Source organism: Amblyraja radiata, chromosome 14 (assembly GCF_010909765.2).
Source record: "Amblyraja radiata isolate CabotCenter1 chromosome 14, sAmbRad1.1.pri, whole genome shotgun sequence".
NCBI classification, from domain to species: Eukaryota; Metazoa; Chordata; class Chondrichthyes; order Rajiformes; family Rajidae; genus Amblyraja; species Amblyraja radiata.
The window spans coordinates 26,209,748-26,228,248 of NC_045969.1; the positions used below are offsets into that span (position 1 = coordinate 26,209,748).

The 18,501-nt window shown below is 44.6% G+C and overlaps 1 protein-coding gene across 2 annotated transcripts in view; it reads left to right on the forward strand.

Annotated features, from left to right (window-relative positions):
- The window catches only part of tsc22d1 (TSC22 domain family member 1), a 180,807-nt gene that overhangs the window by 132,189 nt on the left and 30,117 nt on the right, over positions 1–18,501 (forward strand). The window contains exon 1 of one of the 2 annotated variants that reach the window (XM_033032885.1): positions 3,266–3,591. The exons of the other annotated variant lie outside the window; for it this stretch is intronic. Within the exon in view, the coding sequence (XP_032888776.1) occupies positions 3,485–3,591 (107 nt within the window). The 5' untranslated portion in view covers positions 3,266–3,484. Of the gene's footprint in view, positions 1–3,265; positions 3,592–18,501 lie in introns of those variants that run through there. 2 annotated transcript variants of the gene reach the window in all.

Genomic DNA, 18,501 nt, shown 5'->3' on the forward strand with positions numbered 1-18,501 from the left:
TAGGCAGTCAGTCGGCTTTAAAAAAAATCTTAAACCGCGCATGCGCAGATTGTTCTCCTCTCGTAAGCTGTCAGTCGACGTTTATAAAGTCTTCAAAAGCCATATCTCTCAATAAAGTACCGTATTTCCCGGCAATGAAGAGACACCCCCATTTTGAGTTGCTAAATTTTGAAAGAAGGCTGGTGGGACATAAAATTTCTCAGGCTCAAAAAAAGAAGAAAGAAAGTAACAATTCAATTTGCCCAAATCTCCTTCATTCTGAATTACTGAATGGGTGGGGGGGTGGGGGGGGGTTGGAGGGTGATGGCAGGTGGAGAGATGGTGGGAAAAACGGGAGCACGCCGGGATGTTGAATCAGTTGTGATCTTATTGAATGACAATACTAGTTCAAAGGACCAATTTGGGGGAGAGTTCCTTTCACAGCATGTGGGGAGTCTGGCCAGGGGTAAGGTTGCGGGAAGGGCAGGAGCGTTGAGAAGGAGGGGGTCGGGGATCATGCTAGTAACTCACTCACCGCTGCTGCGGCGCTCCAGGCGTGGAGCCATCGCATTGTGGCCGGGGAGGAAAGCAGCTTGGGTGGCTGCGAGCGGCTGCCGGGACCGGACAGCGGAACAGGCCGCTGTGACCTCAGCGCCTGCCGGCTCGCTCACCTCTGGCAATGCTCTCTGGCTGAAAACCTCTCTCCTGCTGCTCGCCGGCCTCACTCATGTCAGCCACTTCCCGCAAATTTCGCCCGACAGCCGAGTAACCTCAATTGGTCCCTTGATCGAGCTGTCGGAATTTAAGGATTTGCGGGAAGCAGCTGACAAGAGTGAGGCCGGCGAGCGGCAGGAGAGAGGTTTTCAGCCTAAGAACACTGCCAGAGATGAGCCGGCGCTGAGGTGGCGGCCGGTTCCGCTGTCCGGTCCCGGCGGCCGCTTGCAGCCACCCGAGCTGCTTCCCTCCCCGGCCACAATGCGCTGGCTCCGCGCCTGGAGCGTCGCGGCGAGTGAGTTGCTGGCATGATCCCTGACTCCCTCCTTCTCAACGCTCCTGCCCTCCCCCGCAACTTTACCCCGGCCAGACTCCCCACACGCTGTGAAAGGAGCTCTCTTTCCCCCCCCCCCCCCCCCCCCCCCCCCCCCAGCGGCGCTGTCCTTTTACAGCCGCTTCCCATCAACTGCCAGCAATGACGGATAGACTTGGCTATCTCTCAGTACAGCAACATCGTTCTTGAAATAGCGTTTTTATTGCCGGGAAATACGGTATTTAAAAACATGGCTCAAATAAATTTACTTACCATATTTTTGGACCCGAACCCCATTCTTCTCACTTTGTTTCCTAAAATACTGTTAAGATAAGGACAATCCATGTTTGAAGAACCTGCCAAGAAGCTTGCGCTGCACATGTGCAGTAGGCTGCTGCGCATGCGCAGTACACAGTCCACGCTGCAAAGACAGAATTTCAGCTGCCTTCAGTTCCCCTTGAAATTGACGGCTTGAAGCAGCATTGACGGCGCGTCAGCTGCACAGACTTTCGCGTGTTACAAGCATTGCAGATGAAAGGCACGGGAGAATTATGCCTACCTAAGAGATCGATCACTTTGGTAGGCATAATTCTCCCGTGCCTTTACTATTTATATTTAATAATGACCATTTTAGAATTTTAGTCAGGGTTGGCAGTGCCTACCTTGCCTACCCTGACGTAACGTGCCTGATAGTGATGCACCTCTTGTTTTTAATTCTCATTCTTGTTTTCAAGTTGCTGTATATCTAAACTATTTGCTATCTCTGTAATCATTAGCCCTCCAGCACACTACAAGTACCCACGTTTCATTACTTCCTCGCTTGTGCCTTTAGTTGCCTGAACCTGACTTTCTGGAATTCTCTCCTTGACCTTTTTTGTTTCACTAACTCTTTACTCTGCTGAGATGCTTCTTAAAACATATTTCTTTGACCAAGCATTTTGGCTCTTATCCTAATATCTCCTTATGAAGTTCGGTGTCACATTTTATTTGATAACACTTGTGTGGGATATTTTATTTAATTGAAATCAATTCAATTCAATCAATTCAATTTATTGTCATTTGGACCCCTTGAGGTCCAAACGAAATGTCGTTTCTGCAGCCATACATTACAAACAAATAGACCCAAGACACAACATAATTTACATAAACATCCATCACATTGCTGTGATGGAAGGCCAAAAAAACTTATCTCTCCACTGCACTCTCCCCCCCGATGTCAGAGTCAAAGTCAAAGCCCCCGGCGGGCGATGGCGAATTGTCCCGCAGCCATTAAAGCAACGCCGGGTGATGCAAGGCCGCGCACCGGGTCTTGGTGTTAGAGCCCCCGGCGCGCGCTCGCAGTCCCGCAGCCATTCCAAGCCGCGCGGGGCGGTGCTGTAAAGCCCCGCTCAGGTGCTCTTCAACCCCGCAACTCGGGCGGGAGAAGTCGCCGTTGCGGAAGCCCTGAAAAGCGGTCTCCCTCCAGGGACCCGCGGGCTCCCGGTGCCGCCCGCCAAACCCGCAGTTGCAGCCACCGAATCTCTGGGGGTCGGGCCGCAGCAGCGTCCACCACAGCTCCACCCGCTCTGGACTCAGCCAGCTCCGCGACGGTGAGGTGAGTAGTCGGCACCACAACCCCGGTCTTCCTGTTGGAGGCCGCTCCTCGTTGTAGCCCCAACGACAACGGAGACCCGACAAAGAAAAGGTCGGGTCTCCCGTGCAGGGAGAGATTTAAAAGTTACCCCCACCCCCCCACACACATACCCCAACAAAAATAACAAAAACTACATAAAAACATAAGACATAAAATAATAAAAACGCAGACGGACTGCAGAGGCCGCTGCTGACGATAGTCGCGCCGCCCACCGGTGAAGGTGCTCTACAAATGCAAGTTGTTACACGTACCCTTGAAGTAAAAAACCAGAACCACAAATCTGCATTCGAAAAATAACCTTTCTTTGCAATTAGCAGAAAACACTTCCTTGTCCTGTTAATTATTGGGTATTGGTACAAAAACGTACCAATTGAACAAGATAAATTTATAAGATAAATTATAAATTGAACAAGATAAATTTAATGCACCGAATTGTATCGAATGTACCTTGAGTTGCAGGAGTAGTCACGACGGTTGGTAGGTTTGTGCTCACTGGATTGTATAATTGCTCATTCTAAAGATTCTAATCTCTGGTGATGGTTTATGTAACAGTGTGTCAGGTGATCGAGATCCAGTGACGTCATTGTCCGACTCTTGTTTTTTTTACACTGCCAGTGCTCAGCTGGAAGAGTGCGTGAACTATCTTGCGTGTAAGAAGCAAATGAGCTTAGCAGTACACTGAAAACCTGCCGGCATTGCAATATGTGTGTGTGTGTGTGCTACTACAGTCTGTTTGTGTTTTTTGATCACACTGTGAAATGCATGGTGTTATTCCTTAAAGACTGCTGAACAATATCTCATAAATAAGTTCATTGGAGTTATTGGAGTGATTTTTATCTTGGATCATGCAACAAAAGACTTTATCAATGAAAAATACAGTTCTCCGTACCCGAGGCCGAGACAGAATGGCCATCAAAGTTCTATTTTGGGAGTTGGAGCAACATTTGAAGAGGTATTTCTAGAATACTTTAAATTACTTTAAATTAAAAAAAAACATTTTACTACTTGCAGGCCAATTATATTTTTATGAAACAATAGTGCTGCTAGGATTGAATGTGCATATTGCACATGCTGATTTGGAATAGTTTGCTGCTTGAGTTAGTAATTTGCTTTTAATCTACTTTTGACATTATGTACTGAACCATGTCCATATTTCTGGGAGTGGATTACTCCCAACTAGAGTAGATTAATTAATATCAACAAGTTTGCATTTGGTACGTCTTTCAAGGTTTTGTTGGGGAAGTAAATAGAGGTCACTTGTCTTTCGAATGTGCTAGCAGCGCCCTTTGTCACTAATCGCAAGTCAATTGTGTTAAGTAGAGTTCAAAAGGAGCTTGGCTGTAATAAAATGGGCAAAGCTGGAATTTCTTTTTCACTGCAATAACATGTGGTTGTTTGCTGTCTAACAAAAAAAACTTTGACATACTTGACGTGGTGCTTCCCACAAAATATTTGCATTGGTTCAGTACAGGGTATACAGCACACTTCCATGCACTTGTTGCTTTACCGTAAACTAAGTGGTTTTCATTTTGCGTTCAGATTACATGGTCCTGTGCCCTGCATTGCAATCAGGTTGTGCAGTTTATAGCATTTGTGCAATGTGCCAATTCTTTAGGTCAGAAATCAATCTGTACTCTTGTAGAGGCAATCAGATTTGGTGTGTAACAATGCAGTTTTTGGCGGTAAAAAAATAATATGCAGATTAATGTGCATTCATGTGAATATTATGTTGACCATATCTTGCAGTGGCTGATTTGCACCCACAGCTTTGTTAAATACCTGAACTCTTCTGCATGCAAGCTTCTATATTTGTGTACAGCTTAGTCTGGTGCTTTTCTCCGTAGTGTTTAAGGATTCTGGCTTGATAAAGAACATTCCTTAAGAGCTTTGGAATTTATTATACAGTTCCTGCTTTTCAAGTCTACCCACCCTGATTGTTATGCAATGCACCTGAATCTGTCCTGACGTTGACTGCTTTGTACTCTTCAGACTATGTACAATTTGAGTATGTTTTTCCAAAGTGTTGACTCCCTTTTTAAAAATAATTTGTGGGCTGTGCCATAACAAAGATTTATGACAGAGAATTCCGCAATATAATCACCCATGGCACATTAATTATTGACGTAAAAAGCTGGAGTAACTCAGCGGGACAGGCAGCATCTCTGGAGAGAAGGAATGGGTGACGTTTCGGTCAAGACCCTTCTTCAGACTGCATGGATACAGCTTTGCGTATTTCATTTGTATCAATGTGATCAAAAGTTGTTGCAGAAATTCTCTGAAATATAATCGCCAAACAAGACTGAGTTAGGAAATAATTAACGTGCAAGAAGGAACTGCAGATGCTGGTTTAAACCGAAGATAGACACAAAAAACTGGAGTGACTCAGCGGGACAGGCAGCATCTCTGAAGAGAAGGAATAGGTGACGTTTCAGGTCAAGACCCTTCTTCAGGGTGGTCCAAGTTACTCCAGCTTTTTGTGTCTATCTTCGGTGTAAACCAGCATTAGCAGTTCCTTCTTGCACATTAATTATTTCCTAACTCAGCCTTGTTTGGCGATTATCTTTCAGAGAATTTCTGCAACAACTTTTCCTCACTTTGATACCAATGAAATGCGCAAAGCTGTGTGCAGATGTCTTGTACAAGTTCAACGAAACCACATAATTTTATATTCTGCACCTCCTAAAACCAAACCAATAATTCAATTATGTTCTAATTTCCCCATATTTGTTGTATAATAATTAAAAAACTAAAATAATGATTTTTGAATTGGAATATGCACAGTGGATGTTAGTAAGAGTAAGATGAAATGTGCATGGTCTAGGATATCAGTTGAACTTTCTGTTGGATGGAAATTGCACAGGCAAATAAAATGTTAGAAAAGTTGAGCCGTAAGACAAGGAAGATGTGAAAAGGCATGGTCCAGAAGATAAAATGGACATATATATTGATTTTTGATTCTTGCCTAACCATATTCAACAGATGCACATTGAAAGTAAACAAACATTTTCATTACAAATTTGAGATGTGTGGAAAAAAATTGATTCTTCTGTACATGGAGGAAGACATGGTGTCAAAAAACAGATGCTACCCCCCCCCCCCCATAACCCCCAAGTCATTTGAGCTGAAATCCAGTCCTATTGTAAAGCTCCAGACACCAAGCTCAGAATTTAAGTGCTTCAAGATGGCAGTTACATAAATTTGAAAATGGTTCACATTGCAAGGAACTAGTCTAGTCAAATACAAAAAGTAGTGTAATTAGTAGCTAAGATGAAAGGAAATAGAATAAAAGTTGCTTTTAACTTTGCAAGTTTACATGACTGTCTTTGTGAAAACTTTTTTTTGCCTTCAATTTACTGTTTTCATGAATGGATATGATGCTAGTCATAGGTCTATGTCCAAGTAGTTTGAGATGTGGGAGCAAAATAACATACAGCATGTGGAAAGGACGAGTTGTGATCAATGGCATTGAAAAATAGACAAATGCTACGTGAAGCTTGAAAGCATTGGGAATGTGACCCAGCTGCAGCTTGTAGAATGTGATTTTGTTTCATGAAAGACTTTAAACATAATGTAGATATAAAATGTAATGATGATCCTGACTTCAATTAGCACCCAAAAAACTGATACCACAGAACTGCTTAAAAAGCCCTATGAAGTTGGTATAGATCATGTTGATTTGAAAATGAAAAAGCGTCGGAAAGAACTGCAGATGCTAAAGAAGTGTCTCAATCCGAAACGTCACCCATTCCTTTTTTTTGTTCCAGAGATGTTGTCTGACCTGATTTAAAAAAAATTTTTTTTTTAAAATCTGTTTGAAAATAAAAATTATTTCAATGTTCTGTTTTAACCTTTTGGATATTCTGAAGCAGTGCAATGCCTTTGCACTTTCCACCTTCTAGTTTGTGTTTTATAACATTTTTACTTTGGAGGTTAGCATTTTAATCACTTGTGAATGATTAAAAGGTCTATTTTGGAACGGTGATATAATTTGTGTAGAATTTTTCATCGGTGCACATGATGACATGCCCAAAATTATGTAATCCCAGTGGAAACCATTAACCACTGGAGAGGGTTTGCCTTACTGCCATTCTTCAGATTGGACAATGTCAAAAACCCTCCATTTATACTGGAAGGTGCTGTTTACATTGTTGGAATGTCAGATGGTATTCAGTAGGATCATTCGAGTGGGCATTGACAGATTGAATTGACGAGCGCACAGACACACGTGCGCAGACAGACAGATACACAGACAGACTGACAGACACACACACACGCACAGACGCACAGACGGACACGGACACACACAAACACAGACAGACAGACACCCCAACATAACAATTTTTCATAAAGATTCAGATTCAGATTCAAACTTTATTGTCATTGTGCAGTGTACAAGTACAGAGACAACGAAATGCAGTTAGCATCTCACCCAGAAGAGCGAACACAGAATAATGGAACAGTAAAATATATATATATATATAATATATATATGTACATACAGTAGCAGTAGTACAATTTTTCTGGGGGAAGGAGTGTCCGGGGGGGGGGGGGGGGGGGGGGGGGGGGGGGGGGTGACTGGCAATCACCAAGGTGCAGCTTAATAGAAGCCAAAAGGGATTTCTTATGAAGACTTGGTATGTGTGCATAATGGTACATCAGAAATAAAACAAATATTCATAAATCTTTGTTTATTTTGGTGTCAATGTACCAGACTACACAATAGTTTCACTGTCTTCTTTCATACCCAAAATGTGTCAGATATATCTGGATAGTGTAAGAAATAAACCAAAATGCAACATTCACAATGTAGTATTCTCAAACTATTTTGTGTTCCACATTCATGCCAATGTAAACTGACAGATCTCACTGTACACACATCTGTCCAAATGACTGTTCCCCCTGCTTTTATACTCCTCATCCTCTCTACAACCATTGTCATGATAAACAACATAATTCTCTTTAATATCTTCCACTTCCACCTAAACAAGATTGTTTTGCAAAGTGCAACTCTTAAGGGCCTGTCCTGCTGTATGAGGTAATTCAAGCTCGTGTAATGTACCTAGCGGGTACGTAGGTGCTCGTGGATGTCACGTAGCGGCTCGTATGAGTAACGGTAGGTACTCGGGAAATCCGGTAAACTCGTGACGTTTTTTCAACATTGTGAAAAATGTCCACGAGTAAAAAAATACTCGTGATGAAAAAAATTGTTACATTTTACTCGGACGAGCCCCTACGTACCCGCTACGTACATTACACAAGCTCGAATCAGGGGAGAACTCGGGAGAACTCTTGAATTACCTCGTACAGTGGGACAGGCCCTTTACCTGTTGAACCAGAACTGCAATTACTCCCCTCTCTGCGCAGTGTTGTTTCCTCTGGAATCTCATAGAATTTATTATATTACATCTCCCCCTATTTCTCATTGAATGTGTTGTCCAGCATCCAAAGCATGCAGGTACCACTTGTATGTTGGTGTTTCCAAGCTATCACCTTCCTTGGTCCCTTTCTCCCTTTCCTCTCGTGCTGCTTGTTTGAAATACAACATTGGATTTATATTTTTTTAAATGGAAGAGGGAGTGCCAATCAAGGAGTGTCTTATCCTGGACGGTTTTGAATTTGAAGTATATATGGAGGTTTTATACTCACTGAGATAAGTGTAGTACTTCATTGTGTTCTGGAAAGGTGTGGGACATGAAGACTGGGGATTCTGGAGGAGAGCTAAGCCACAGAATGGCTGGTTTGATAATTAGTACCAAATATTGTGCACTCAACGAATATCCCTACTTTTCACCTAGGGACCTTGCACATAGATAGATAGATATAATTTAATTACCACACAACCAAGGTCGGTGGAATTTGGGTTGCCAGCAGCGGTACAGTAATAAAGAACACAACCACAATAAAAAAATTTACACAAACATGATTATTCAAGATTCAATTTAATTGTCACATGTACCAATTCATAGCCATCCGAATGGGGGGTGCGATGGGTGCGGTCGCAACACACTTTTTTTCCAGAGTAAAAAGAAAATCCCGAAAAAAATAATAAAAATTGGAGGCAATCACTTTGAAAGAAATTACTGGAAATTCTGGTACCGACTCGCGGGATGATTTGGGAGGGGAAAACATTTGCAATCACCCCGCCTGCGCAGTTGGAGGAAGCCGGTGACGCAGTAGCGTCGCAAAATGACGCCGCCTCTCCGCGCGTGCGCAGTGGGCCCGGGCGGGATCAATTCACCACAATTTTCCTGCCTCGTGTCTAGTCTGGGTGAATCAGTGGGGCCGTGGAATATCGCGTTGCGGGAGGGGGAGTCCATCGCCCCATCCGTGGCGTCGGAGCCCCGTCGCCGGTCAGCCTGGCGTCCATGGAGCGGGTTCGCTGCCGGCGAGCGGTCCGGGGAGACTGTTCTCCCGTCGCAGGCGGCAGTGGGAACGACTGAATCTGAACCCAGTCCTGGTAGCGGCCGTGACCCGACACCAGGCTCTGCTCCAGCCGGGCCCACCCGTCGCATCCCCCAGCCGGCCCCCCGCCTCGGGGCACCCCCCTCCTCTACGGTCCCATGCCTCTCTCTTCCCCCCCCCCCCCTCGCCGCCGCGGGCCCTCGCCTCCGCCTCACCCCCCCGGCCGCGGGCTCTCCAACGCTGCGTGGGAGGGAGAGAGGGGGGGGAGGACAGAGAGAGGGGGAATGTGAGAGAGAGAGGGGGGGGAGGGGGAGAGGGAAAGGGGGATTATCTTTAGTGAGATTGCAAAATTAATGTTGGTTTTAGAGCTATTATTTTCTCCTCCATATCAAACAATTGGAACTGCTTTCTTTTCCTTGATAACAATACTGAAAAATATGAATTCCTTAGTTTGCGACTTTCGTTTTGCATCATAGTTTTAATATAATTTGAATATAATTAAGCAGGCCCTGGACCCCGACCACGAGGGGTTTCGTGCTCGTGTTGTGCGTTGCATGCACATTATTTCACTTAATTTTTGTAATCCTGTCATGCCACCCACCTTTTTCAAAAGCTTTGTATGGGCCAGCAATTAACGTACAGTGAAATTTGAGTTACCATACAGCCATACTAAGTAAAAAAGCAAAAATACCCACAGCACATAAAATAAAGTTTGACATAAACATCCACCACAGTAGAATCAACATTCCTCACTGTGATGGTATCATGTTTGCAAATGATACAAAACTAAATAGTATTGTAGACAGTGAAGATGGTTATCAAGAATAAGCGAGTTCAGTATTCCGAAAAAAAGTAAGGAATCATGGGATTTGTCAAAGGTCATTCACCATAAAGAAAAAGCGAATGAAATGCTGGCTGAAGAAGCTGTGTATACATTTTTATCTTTATTCATAATTTATGTGTAAAATATATTTAATCTGAGGACGGGGGTGTGCCGTGTGGTCACATAGGAGAATTAATGGATTCCAGACTGGCCAACCGACAGGCCTGGACCGACGTCACCAGCGGTCCCAGCCCACAGCCAGCTCGGAGAAGAAGCTCGAATCCCGCCGGGCCAACCGACAGCCCCAGACCGATGACACCAGTGGCCCCAGCCCACAGCCAGCTCGGAGAAGAAGCTCAACTCCTGCTGGGCCAACCGACAGCACCGACAACAAAGAAACAATAAATACAACAATTTCATAGTTTGAAAGCAGTATTTACTTACCTAGAAGAATCAAAGCTGGAAACAACGGAAGAAATGAAGGTGTATGTACACAGCTCCACTGCTTTCCAGCAATGTTTATGCATAGTGACCTTTGACCTTGGCATGCGCAGTTGGAATACGAATTCGCTTATTACAGGGGGATCTTGATTTGGTGGGCAAGTGGCCCAAGGAAAGGCAAATAGATTTTAATTCAGATAAGTGTGAGGTGTTGCATTATGGAAAGTTGAACCAGGGCATGATCTTCACAGTGAACGGTTGGGCTCTGGGGAGTGTTGCAGAACAGTGGGATTTAATAGTACAACTGTACGGTTCCCTGAACATGGCTTTGCATGGCAGATATGGCGATGAAGAAGGTTTTTGGCATGCTGGCTTTCATCAGTCAGAGAACTGAGTTTAGAAGTTCAGACGTATGTTACAGTTGGACAAGTTGTCCGGGCCGCTGAGGATGTTCTCCGTCGGGGTTCGGCGTCGGGGTTCCATCGTTCCCGGCGAGAGGGCCTGAGCATTGGGCCGCCTGTGGCGGCGACTGCAGGTGCTCGGGAGGCCCCGACCACGGGTGAACATCTGGGAAGATCGGCGGGGAGGCTGGGTGGACTTTGGTTCTTTCCCAAACTTTGGTGCCGCTGTGGGGTTATGTTGTGTTGTGGACTTCTGTGTTTGTGCTTTTAAAAAAATATTGTGGTGGCTCCCAAGGGTCGCGCCATCATACTGTCGAACCCCTCGGCCCGGGAGTGGTTCAGTCCGGAGGCGGTCCTTAACCAGAGGGTTTAAAGGCAGGGGTTTGGGTGCCATATTTTTCTCGTTTGGACCTCCCTACAACCGGGAGGAACATAATTAAAGGTGCCTCTCAAAATACTCTACTCCTCTCTTCCTTTTTGAGACCCACGCACCACAATATGTTTAATTTATTATTTATTTTTTATGTTACTTGACTAAGGAAAATCCATTTTGTTGTCTCTTATGAGATAATGACAATAAATTGAATACAATACAATACAATACAATACATTGGTGAGGCCACACTTGGAATATTATGTTCCGTTTTGGTCAACCTGCAATGGGAAATATGCCAAAAGATGGAAAGCGTGCAGTGAAGATTTGCAAGGATGATGCCAGGAGTTGGCCTGAGCCATTGGGAGAGGTTGGGCAGACTAGGATTTTTCCTTGGAGCGCATTTGGTTGCAGGTAATCTTGGAGCTATATTAAATCAGAAAGAGAACGGATGGAGTCTATTTCCCAGGGAAGTGGAATCAAGAACTAGAGGGCATAGGCTTATGGTTAGAGGCGACAGATTTGATAGGAAACTGAGGGGCAACTTTTTTACTCAGAGGGTGATGGGTATAAGCGAGAGAAAGTTCAAAATATGTACGTGGGCAATTGCCATTGCTGTGGAAATGCTAGTATTGTAAGTATGTACTGGTCCATTTGGGTTCAAACCCTAGGTTGATGCAGAGGATATGGACTGGTCTCTGGGAGACGGTTCATCTAGTGAAAAATGATCACCTTGGCAATTGAGGAATTTAAATTCATGAATTCAATAAAAGAAAATCTGGAATTAAACATAATGGTGTTATTATTGGTGACTTATGAAATTATCAGATTATCATTAGAAACCTACCGGATTCACTAATGTCCTTCAGAGAGCGAATCTGCCATTACCGGTGACTCCAGGCTCACTGATGTAGCTGTTTTTTTGCTTTCTAAAAGATTACAATTTTAGGGGCAGTTAGGGATGGACAATAAATGTTTAGCTAATTACAGCATACAAACACATGTATTAATTGTGTGTGTGTGTATATATGTATGTGTGCATATATGTGTATGTATATATATATGTGTGCATATATGTGTGCATATATGTGTATATGTGTGCGCATGTGTGTTTATATATGTGTGCGCATGTGTGTTTATATATGCGTGTGCATATGTGTGTGCATATATATGTATATATGTGTGTGTGTGTGTGTGTATATATGAATATATATGATTTGGCCATCATTCATTTAAATGTGGCTGTCTCTGATTAGCTAAGGTTTGCATAGTTTGCAAAGCACAACACCCACTTATCCCTGTGGTGTACTTTGACCATGCGTGACTGTACATTTGTTTACAGAGATAAGACGTATTTACAAGGAAATTGACTATGGTGGACAGCAATGTGTATATAATGTCAAGGTGTGAACTTGAAATCTTTATCAAAGTCCATTTTTTATAGCAAAACAAGACATTGCTCAATCAGTGCCTGTTTATGTAACTTGCATCCCTTTTGAATACCTTTTGAATACCAATTTCCTTTTTATTTAATATCTGTGCTTTGGGTAAAGTTACCTGAATGGAGTTGGAAGGGTAGGTCAGTCTAATGATTAATTTCAGCTCTGTGTAGCCTCCCTGTTCAGCAAATTTCTAAGTGCATTGTTGAACTGGTTGATGTAAAATGGAATAAGTGACACATAAATAAACTTTTTTTTTTCCTTTGGCACCCTTCTGTGGGTATTAATCAAATTATGGTTAATTTCCTTGCTTAATTTCCTCCCAAAATGTATTTTTTTCTAAAAGGAGCTTCTCTCTGTATATCTCCTTCAACTATTTTTTTTCTTTGACCAAGTTGAGGTTCCTGAAATGTTATTTCACAGTTAACAGAATGAGGAAGGCAGAATGGCTTGCAGTAAACGGTGGATCATTAATGGCTTGCTGGAGTAACTTGGCAAAGCTTGTGTCTAGAGATAAAGTGTGGAAACAGGACCTTCTGCCCTCTCAGTCCGCGCCGGCCAATGATCACCCATACACTAGTTACTTAAACTCTAGACCTGTGTTCCTTCAATCATTTACACCTTTTATCCCAGTTTCTCATCCTACACACTAGGGGCATTGTAAAGAAGCCAATTAATCTCCAAACCTGCACGTCTTTGGAAAGTGGGGGGAATCCGGAGCACCCAGAAAGAGCCAGGGAAAACATACAAACTCAACACACAGCACCTGTACTCGGGATCAAACCTGAGTCTCTGGCGCTGTAAGGCAGCAACTCTACTGCTGTGCCCCTGTGCCGCCCCCAAATTATGATATTTAACAGGATCATGCTAGATCTGGTCATTTCCTTCCCCTGGTCCTACATGCCTGCACCTACCTGGGCCAGTTGCAGAGGACCTGTGTCACTGACCCTTTGCACCACAAGTCAGGAAGCATGATCCAGATGGTGACTGGCCATCTGGGGTGTTGCCAAAATAACACCTCTTACTGGCTTTATCAGAAAGTAAAAGCAAGGAGAGGTGCTATGCCAGTTCTCAAAACTGTTGCTTTAAATATCTCTAATATTCAGACACATTTGAAATAATTAAAATAAAAACTTGCTAAGTTTTTTATAATGTATGCTACATATTGTTTCTTAATTTGTAAACCTATCTCCTCTAGTCTTTATTGGATTCACAGTCCTGATGCGACATCTAAATGGCCCATGATCTGGAGTTATTTGGAGTATTGTGTGCAGTTTTGGTCACTCTAATACAGGAAAGATGCAGAGGTTTTGGTGAGGGAGCAGAAGTAGTTTACTCAGTCTGAAGAAGGGTCTTGATCCGAAACGTAATCCATTCCTTACAGAGATACTGGTTGTCCCCCTGAGTTACTCCAGCATTTTGTGTCTATCTTCTGGGTTAGAGGGTAGTTGGACAAACTTGGATTGTTTTCTCTGGAACGTTGTAAGGTTGAGGGGAGACCTGAAAGAAGTATATAAAATTATGAGAGACATTGATGGGGTAGACAATGAGAACTTTTTCCCAGGAGGGAATTATCAAAGATTAGCAGATTCCAAGATGAGAGGAGCAAAGTTTGAAGGAGATGTGTGGGGCCTGGAATGAGCACTGAACGAGATGGGTGCTGGAATATGCTGCCAGGGATGGTGGTGGAGGCAGATATGGTAGTGGCATTTAAGTGGCTTTTAGATAGGCACATGGACATGTAGGGAGTGGAGTGATATGGATAATGTGCAGCAGAGGAGATTAGTTTAACATGGCATCACATTCCACATGGACATTGTAGGCCGAAGGGCCAATTACTCTAATGTACTGATTTGCGTTCTTTTAACGGCAGCATTATATTAGAGTCATAGAGTGAAACAGTGTGGAAACGGGCCCTTCAGCCACACTGACCAACATGTCCCAGCTACTCTAGTCCCACCTGCCTGCGCTTGGTCCATATCCCTCCAAACCTGTCCTACCAAGGGAGGTGCCGTGGTAGTCTGGCGCGCCGATCTCTACAAAGCTGAGGCCACGCGCCAACTCTCGGACACCTCCTCCTACTTACCCTTGGACCATGACCCCACTGACGAGCACCAGGCCACCATCTCTAGCACCATCACCGACTTCATCAATTCCCACGCCCTACCTGACCAAGCCTCCAAACTCATCGTTCCCCAGCCCCGCACGGCCCGTTTTTACCTTCTCCCCAAAATCCACAAACCCGGCTCTCCCGGCAGACCCATTGTCTCTGCGTGTTCGTGCCCCACCGAACTCATCTCCACATACCTTGACTCCATCCTATCCCTCTTGGTCAAATCCCTCCCCACCTATGTTCTAGACACCTCAGACACTCTCCGCCGCCTCCACGCATTCCACTCTCTGGGCCCTCACCCCCTCATCTTCACCATGGATGTCCGGTCACTCTACACCTCCATCCCCCACCAGGATGGCCTCAGAGCCCTCCGGTTCTTCCTCGACCAGAGGAGCAACCTATACCCAGCCACTGACACTCTCCTCCGCTTAGCGGAGTTGGTCCTCACCCTCAATAACTTTACATTTGACTCCTCCCATTTCCTCCAAACACAAGGCGTAGCTATGGGCACACGCATGGGCCCCAGCTACGCCTGCCTCTTTGTCGGGCACGTTGAACAATCCTTGTTCGAGACGTACCAGGGCCCCATCCCCGACCTCTACCTCCGCTACATTGACGACTGCTTTGGTGCCACCTCCTGCACCCACACACAACTGACTGACTTCATCCACTTCACCACCAACTTCCATCCGGCACTCCAATACACCTGGACGATTTCCGACACTTCCCTACCATTCCTTGACCTCACCATCTCCATCGCAGGGGACAGACTCCTGACCGACATACATTACAAACCCACTGACTCACATGGCTATCTGGACTACACGTCTTCCCACCCTGCCCCCTGTAAAGACTCCATCCCCTACTCCCAATTCCTCCGCCTACGCCGCATCTGTTCCCAGGATGAGACATTTCATACCAGGGCATCGGAAATGTCCTCGTTCTTCAGGGAACGGGGATTCCCCTCCGCCACCATAGATGAGGCTCACACCAGGGTCTCATCCATACCCCGTAACACTGCTCTCTCTCCCCATCCCCGCACACACAACAAGGGCAGAGTCCCTCTGGTCCTCACCTTTCACCCCACCAGCCGGCAAATACAACACATAATCCTCCGCCATTTCCGCCACCTCCAACGTGACCCCACCACTCGCCACATCTTCCCATCTCCCCCCATGTCTGCCTTCCGCAAAGACCGCTCCCTCCGCAACTCCCTCGTCAATTCTTCCCTTCCCTCCCGCACCACCCCCTCCCCGGGCACTTTCCGTTGCAACCGCAAGAAATGCAACACCTGTCCCTTCACCTCCCCCCTCGACTCCATTCAAGGTCCCAAGCAGTCGTTCCAGGTGCGACAAAGGTTCACCTGCATCTCCTCCAACCTCATCTACTGCATCCGCTGCTCTAGATGTCAGCTGATTTACATCGGTGAGACCAAGCGTAGGTTGGGCGATCGTTTCGCCGAACACCTCCGCTCAGTCCGCAATAACCTACCTGAACTCCCGGTGGCTCAGCACTTCAACTCCCCCTCCCATTCCCAATCCGACCTCTCTGTCCTGGGTCTCCTCCATTGCCAGAGTGAGCAACAGCGGAAATTGGAGGAACAGCACCTCATATTCCGTCTGGGGTCCTTGCGTCCTTATGGCATCAACATTGAATTCTCCCAATTTGGCTAGCCCGTGCTGTCTCCTCCCCTTCCTTAACCCTCTAGCTGTCTCCTCCTACCCTCCCATCCGCCCGCCCTCGGGCTCCTCCTCCTCCTCCCCTTTTCCTTCTTTCTTTCCCCACCCCCCATCAGTCTGAAGAAGGGTTTCGGCCCGAAACGTCGCCTATTTCCTTCGCTCCATAGATGCTGCTGCACCCGCTGAGTTTCCCCAGCAATTTTGTGTACCTGTCCTATCCATATACCTGTCTAACTGTTTCTTAAACATTGGGATAGTCCCAGCCTCAACTTCCTCATCTGGCAGCTTGGTCCATATACTCATCACCCTTTTTATGAAAACGTTACCCCTCAGATTCCTATTAAATCTTTTCCCCTTCACCTTGAACCTATACCCTCTGGACCTAGATTCCCCATACTCCAGGTAAGAGACTGTGCATCTACCTGATCTATTCCTCATGATTTTGTACACCTAAAAAATCACCCCTCATCCTCCTGTGCTCCAAGGAATAAAAACCCAACCTACTCAACCTCTCCCTTTAGTCCTGGCAATGTCCTCTTAAATCTTCTCTGAACCCTTTCAAGCTTGACAATATCTTTACAATAACATGGTGCCCAGAACTGAATACAATATTACAAATGTTTAAGAAGGAACTGCAGGTGCTGGAAAATCAAAGGTAGACAAAAATGCTGGAGAAATTCAGCGGGTGAGGCAGCATCTATGGAGGGAAGGAAATAGGCAAAGTTTCGGGTCGAGACCCAAAACGTTGCCTATTTCCTTCGCTCCATAGATGCTGCCTCACCCGCTGAGTTTCTCCAACATTTTTGTCTTACCTACAATATTCTAAATACTCTGACTGATGAAGGCCAATGTGCCAAAAGCCTTTTTAACCACCTTATCTACCTGCAACTCGACCTTCAAGGAACCATGCACCTGCATTCCTAGATCCCTCTTCTCAACAACACTACCCAGAGGCCTACCATTTACTGTGCAGATCCTGCCCTTGCTAGATGTCCCAAATGCAATAGATATATGGCCTATTTAGACGTATCAGAGATCCTCATGTTATATTCTGGTTTGATGCTTGAACAGGTCCAAATATGTAATTATTTTGTATTTTGGTATTAATATGGGATTCTGTTTGCTTGATTAACAGAATTTGTAGTGTGTTTCAGTGAAAAGCACAAGCTTGTGAATGAAATTGAGGAGGATGGTCAAATCAGATGGAAACACGTCAATCTTAGTTTATAAATATGTGACAAATGGTATCTGAATTAGAGTCTAAAGCGCATTATAATTTGGGCTTTACTTCTGAAACACCAAATTGTTGCAGCTTGCATGTTCACTTTCTGTAAGATGGTAATTAGCATGCGAAGGATGAATCTTCTTTCAGCATTGGCCTTAAGAATTCTACAGATTCTCTGATGTTTGCATATTGAATTCCCAAATGATAACTTGCAAATCTTTGAACCACCAGCACATAACTTCATTTGGCTTTTATTCTCTCTCCTTGATATATTACATTAGCTTTATCTTTTTAACTCATTCAATTGTCAGAATGCATTATACAGTGCGGGTTTACTGCTGACAAATACAACTGTGACCCTTGCTGTGCTGTGTAAATTTGCACTGATCCTAAATTATGCAGTAAAATTAATCCAAAAATGGATCATATAATTTGCTGTGATTTGAGCTGAAAATGTACATCTTTTTGAAGATGGACAAACAGGTGATTAAGATATGCCCGGGTAAAATGAGCTAAACTGTTTGATTTCACAGGATGAATATATAACGTGACCCCTTCAGGTTTTCTTCATCAGTGGATTACTTATTTGATTTAATCAAAATAACTAACTTGCAAAATAACTAACTTTTCATTAAGTCTTGCAGAGATTTGCACTTGAATATTTATGCTTTTGAAAACTCAAATTGTGATTTGTGTTTTGTTGACCAATCCTTGTTATAGATACATAGAAAATAGGTGCAGGAGTAGGCCATTCGGCCCTTCGAGCCTGCACCGCCATTCAATATGATCATGGCTGATCATCCAACTCAGTATCCCGTACCTGCCTTCTCTCCATACCCCCTGATCCCTTTAGCCACAAGGGCCACATCTAACTCCCTCTTAAATATAGCCAATGAACTGGCCTCAACCTCTGTGGCAGAGAGTTCCAGAGATTCACCACTCTCTGTGTGAAAAAGTTTCTTCTCA